The following is a 4,160-nucleotide window of genomic DNA, read 5'->3' as shown; positions in this document are numbered from 1 at the left end:
CCTTCTTCGTTTCATTTCCTCCTATTGCTCCTCGTCTCTCCTGTCTCTTCTTATTTGTGGCCTCCTCCTTCTCACCCTTTTCCCCTCTTACACTCCTCCTCCTCCTCTTCCTTTCTCTTCTTCTTTTCCCCTTCTTCTCCTTCTCCTCCTCTTCTTCTCCTTTTTCACACTCGTTTCCTCTCTGACTTCCTTTCTCCCAAAGGAGGTGTCAAGTTGCACGCTGTGAAAATGAAATTTGAAAAAAAAAAAAAAGAAGAAGAAGAAGAAGAAGAAAGAGGAGGAGGAGGAGGAAGTGGATTAGGAAGAAAAAGGAGGGGGCGGAGGCGGAAGAAGAATAAGAAGACGTTAAAAATAAATGTAGAAAAACGATGCAAGAAAAATGGGGTGGAAAAGTTTCTTTATTATTATTTATCGTTTTCAGCCTTTACATCTTTACAAGTTAAAGGTTCCTAGAAGGAACTACATTGCTGGAATCATGTTTGAAGTTAGAGGGGAACATGTTTTGAATATTTTGCCTGGTAAGCGGGAGAGCGCGGGTTTGAATCCCAACCGAAGTACCCATGTTTTTTTTTTTTTTCTAAAGAGAAAATTTGAGCTCTTAAAAATGGAGCTCCTATGGGTAAAGTGGTCGTGGTAGAGAGAATGCCTTAGGCAGGCCACGCATTATCAGTTAGACCGATCAGATACGCCTGAACAGAGCTCCACCTGTCAGGTCTATGTGAAGAGCACACACACAATCAGGTAGAAGGGTAGAACTGACACCTGATCAGGTCTACCTGATAGCGAGTGACTGGCCTTAGCCTGGAAGCCTGGTAATCTGAGCATATGGTAGTGCGCTGTACGGTAATGTATGACCTGTGCAGTATGCAGTGGAGTAGCGTCCATGTAGGGCGTGTATGGCGGCCATACACTCAAAAATTTCACTCAAATACCCTTAAATATTGACTTTAAATAATTATTGTATTCTTATTAGATAGATATTCTGATAGAAATTAGTGTCCGCCCTACACTTGGAGTTAGACCACGCTACGCCACTGCCAGTATGCTACTATTTTTGTTTCCATAAGGAAAGAAAAACGAGCACTTCACCTAAAATTCTCATCTCAAAATTCTATCCTTAAAGAGGTGAACCAGTTTCATTGGGAATCCAACGGACGCTATTCCCCGTTCATGCTGTGATCTGCAACCAGCCAAAGACTGGCAGCCTCGTTTGAATATATTTTTGAACAAATGTTTCTCTCGACTTTTTAGAATCAATGAGAGTTCAATACCAATCTTTCGTGGAATAGGCTACCAGGCGAGCGTCGAGCGTCTTCACTACTACACCACCGAGGCCAGGTTTTCATCCCTCCATCTTACTTAGGCCAGCCAGCCACTCAACATCAGGCAGATCTGATAGGTACACCTGATCAGGTCCGCCTGTCAGGTCTACCTGATACCTAATGAGCACACACACCATCAGGTAGATATGATCAGGTGTACTTGTCTGGTCTACCTGATAGTGATAGTGAGTGGCTGGGCGTAGGATCAGTTACAGTTCCCTTTATCAAAAATCGTTAAAAAAAAAAAAATCTCATGGTGGGTTGACTTAATGAGAGATTTCACTAATGGGAGAATTTTTAATGATCCAAACGGGAGTTTTTAAAAACTCCTCCTTTTTGGATCACTAAAAACTCCTTTTTGGACGGTAAAAAAGTCTCCTATTAGTGAAATCTCTCCTTAAGTCATTGGTGAAATCCACCGTTAGGACCAGACTCCAGCCGTAACTCCCTCTCTCCCCTCGTCCTATTCCTCATCCGCCTCCGCTTCGGCCGCCGCTGCCGCCTTCTTCGCCGACACCGGTTTCGTGTATGACTTAACGCGTTTCAGCATCGCGCGATTCTGCTCCACGCGTCCGTCAATAGCGCTGCGGGCGCCCTCTATCGTATTATCTAGCGCATTAACGACCGGCGCCGCAACCCAAGAGGAAAACGCCCTCGTGAGCCCCCCAACTAGCGGCACGGGCTCTGCTTTACTCTGGACGTACGCGCCGAGAAGGCCCGCATTGTTGCGTAACATACGGTACATGTCCGCGTTCCATTGGTTTTGGTAGCCCACCATGTTGTTGAGGGACTTGAGGTTTCGCCGATGGACATCGAGGTTGTTTTTGACCAATTTGACCAGCTCGTTTTGGCACCCTTCAACTGGGTTGACGGGGCCATCGATTTTCATGATCTGTGGAAGAAGAAATATACAGATTACAGGTGTCGAGCTATAAGTTGGCCTCTGAACTCGGGATGCGCAGTGAACCAGTTTTAAAAAAGGCGGCATGATATTTTTAATGTGACTGGTGTGCTCTCTGCATTCTTCTCCCTCGCTGTTCCTCTTTCCCTTCCTCTCTCTCTCACTGACTTTCTAAACTTCGTTCCTCTTCTCTCTCTCCCTGTTCTTCTCTATTCCTTACCTCTACCTCTCCCTCGTACTCTCTCCCTCCCACTTTTCTTCCTTCTCTCTCTCTCTCTCTCTCTCTTCTTCTCTATTCCTTACCTCTACCTCTCCCTCGTACTCTATCCCTCCCACTTTTCTTCCTTCTTCTCTCTCTCTCCCTCTTCTTCTCTATTCCTTACCTCTACCTCTCCCTCGTACTCTCTCCCTCCCACTTTTCTTCCTTCTCTCTCTCTCCCTCTTCTTCTCTATTCCTTACCTCTACCTCTCCCTCGTACTCTCTCCCTCCCACTTTTCTTCCTTCTCTCTCTGGTGTGCTAGATTTTTGTACCTTATGTTTGTTATGTAAGCCATGAGCCGCCGCATTACCTTCTACATTTATGCGTCGGAGGGAAAATCCAGGGGTCAACTTATAGCTCGATATGGACTCTACACCACCTCGGTGGTGTAGTTCAGTAGTTCTCAATCTCAAGACGCTCGCCTGCTAAACAGGAGGGCGTGGGTTCAATCCCAGCTGCGGTATGGAATTTTATCCTCACAATAATTTGAGAATTTGACGAGAGTAATAGTGGTAGCCTGCTGCTGGGGTAAAGGGACTTTTCAGTCCTATTCGAGCAGTATAAATAAGCACCTAATTATGCACTATTATTCTGACCGCTTTTTGGCGGTTTTCGCCGAAATTCAATAGGATAAGGAAAGTCGTGTGATGCTCACACCAGATTTTTCTTACCTGCTCTTCTTAAGTTCTTTACCAGGAATAGCTATTATAACGGTGTTGACAAGCACAAACTTTCAGCCATATTGGTCCGTGTCTCTGTCTGTAAGTTAGGTGCTGTAGTTGCCGGGATTTTGACCGCTTTTTGGCGGTTTTCGGCATAATTCAATAGGATAGGGAAAATCGTGTGATGTTCACACCAGATTTTTCTCACCTGCTCTTCTTTACCAGGAATGGCATAATTTAATAGGATAAGGAAAGTCGTGTGATGCTCACACCAGATTTTTCTTACCTGTTCTTCTTTACCAGGCTCAGCTATTATAAGCTCCTCTCCGGGTGTGCCTTCTCTTTCAGCATACGCTGTGGCTTCCTCTACGGAGGTGAACCTCTTCTTCTCCTTTGTGGGTGCTCCACTAATTGGACTCAGCTGGAAAGAAAAGAAACGAGGAATTAGTGCCAATTAAATTTTTTGAACTCACGCCCTCCTGATTACCAGGCGAGCGTCTTGACCACTAAGCTACCGAGGTAAATGAAAAATCATTAGAACAACCCAAAAAACATAAATGGGAAATGAAAAGCCAAGGTTCTGTTAGATAGCAATTCCCTCTGTATTTCGCAAAAGTTATATTGCACTTGTAAATTAAGTAGCTTCTTCTCCAAAGCTGTGTTCATACATTGCCGTCGAGGTGAATCTATGTTGTCGAGGCAGTGTGGACGGTTCAGTCGACATCGATCGTCGGCAGTCGAGGCCGTCGACTAAGTGTGGATATAGCTTAAGGTTTGACACAGCTTTACAGATGATAAACCTTAAAAAAAACATTCCATTTCCATTGCAAGTCGCGGCGATCGATGACAAACTCTCTTGGCTTGCCGCACTGCTCCATAAAAAAAGGATTTTGAATATTTTATTTTATTTGCTCGAAAAGTTTTGATCTTTCCTAATGAATTTCTACAGGGTGTCCCTAATTTCGGTCGTGCACAAATTTTCCTTGGTATTAAACCTAGAACTTGCCAGTTACCA

The 4,160-nt window shown here is 44.6% G+C and overlaps 1 protein-coding gene and 1 long non-coding RNA gene across 2 annotated transcripts; both read right to left on the bottom strand.

Annotated features, from left to right (window-relative positions):
• Nucleotides 1–352: 352 nt before the first annotated feature.
• LOC113468099 lies at nt 353–1,525 on the bottom strand. The gene is made up of 2 exons (XR_003391960.1): nt 1,496–1,525; nt 353–776 (listed from the first exon to the last, which is right to left on the bottom strand). It is a non-coding gene; the product is annotated as an uncharacterized LOC113468099 (long non-coding RNA).
• Nucleotides 1,526–1,642: 117 nt separating this feature from the next.
• On the bottom strand, nt 1,643–3,590 carry LOC103510797. The gene is made up of 2 exons (XM_026824757.1): nt 3,432–3,590; nt 1,643–2,214 (listed from the first exon to the last, which is right to left on the bottom strand). The coding sequence occupies exon 2, from the start codon at nt 2,209–2,211 to the stop codon at nt 1,786–1,788; it is 426 nt and encodes a 141-aa protein (XP_026680558.1). The 5' UTR covers nt 2,212–2,214; nt 3,432–3,590; the 3' UTR covers nt 1,643–1,785.
• Nucleotides 3,591–4,160: the final 570 nt, after the last annotated feature.

This window comes from Diaphorina citri, unplaced genomic scaffold, assembly GCF_000475195.1.
Source record: "Diaphorina citri unplaced genomic scaffold, Diaci psyllid genome assembly version 1.1 scaffold643, whole genome shotgun sequence".
NCBI classification, from domain to species: Eukaryota; Metazoa; Arthropoda; class Insecta; order Hemiptera; family Psyllidae; genus Diaphorina; species Diaphorina citri.
This window is presented reverse-complemented; position numbering and strand designations above follow the sequence as displayed.

Coding starts and splice junctions, on each gene's coding strand:
- LOC103510797 (XM_026824757.1), bottom strand. CDS start 2,211: ATGAAAATCGATGGCCCCGTCAACCCAGTTGAAGGGTGCCAAAACGAG.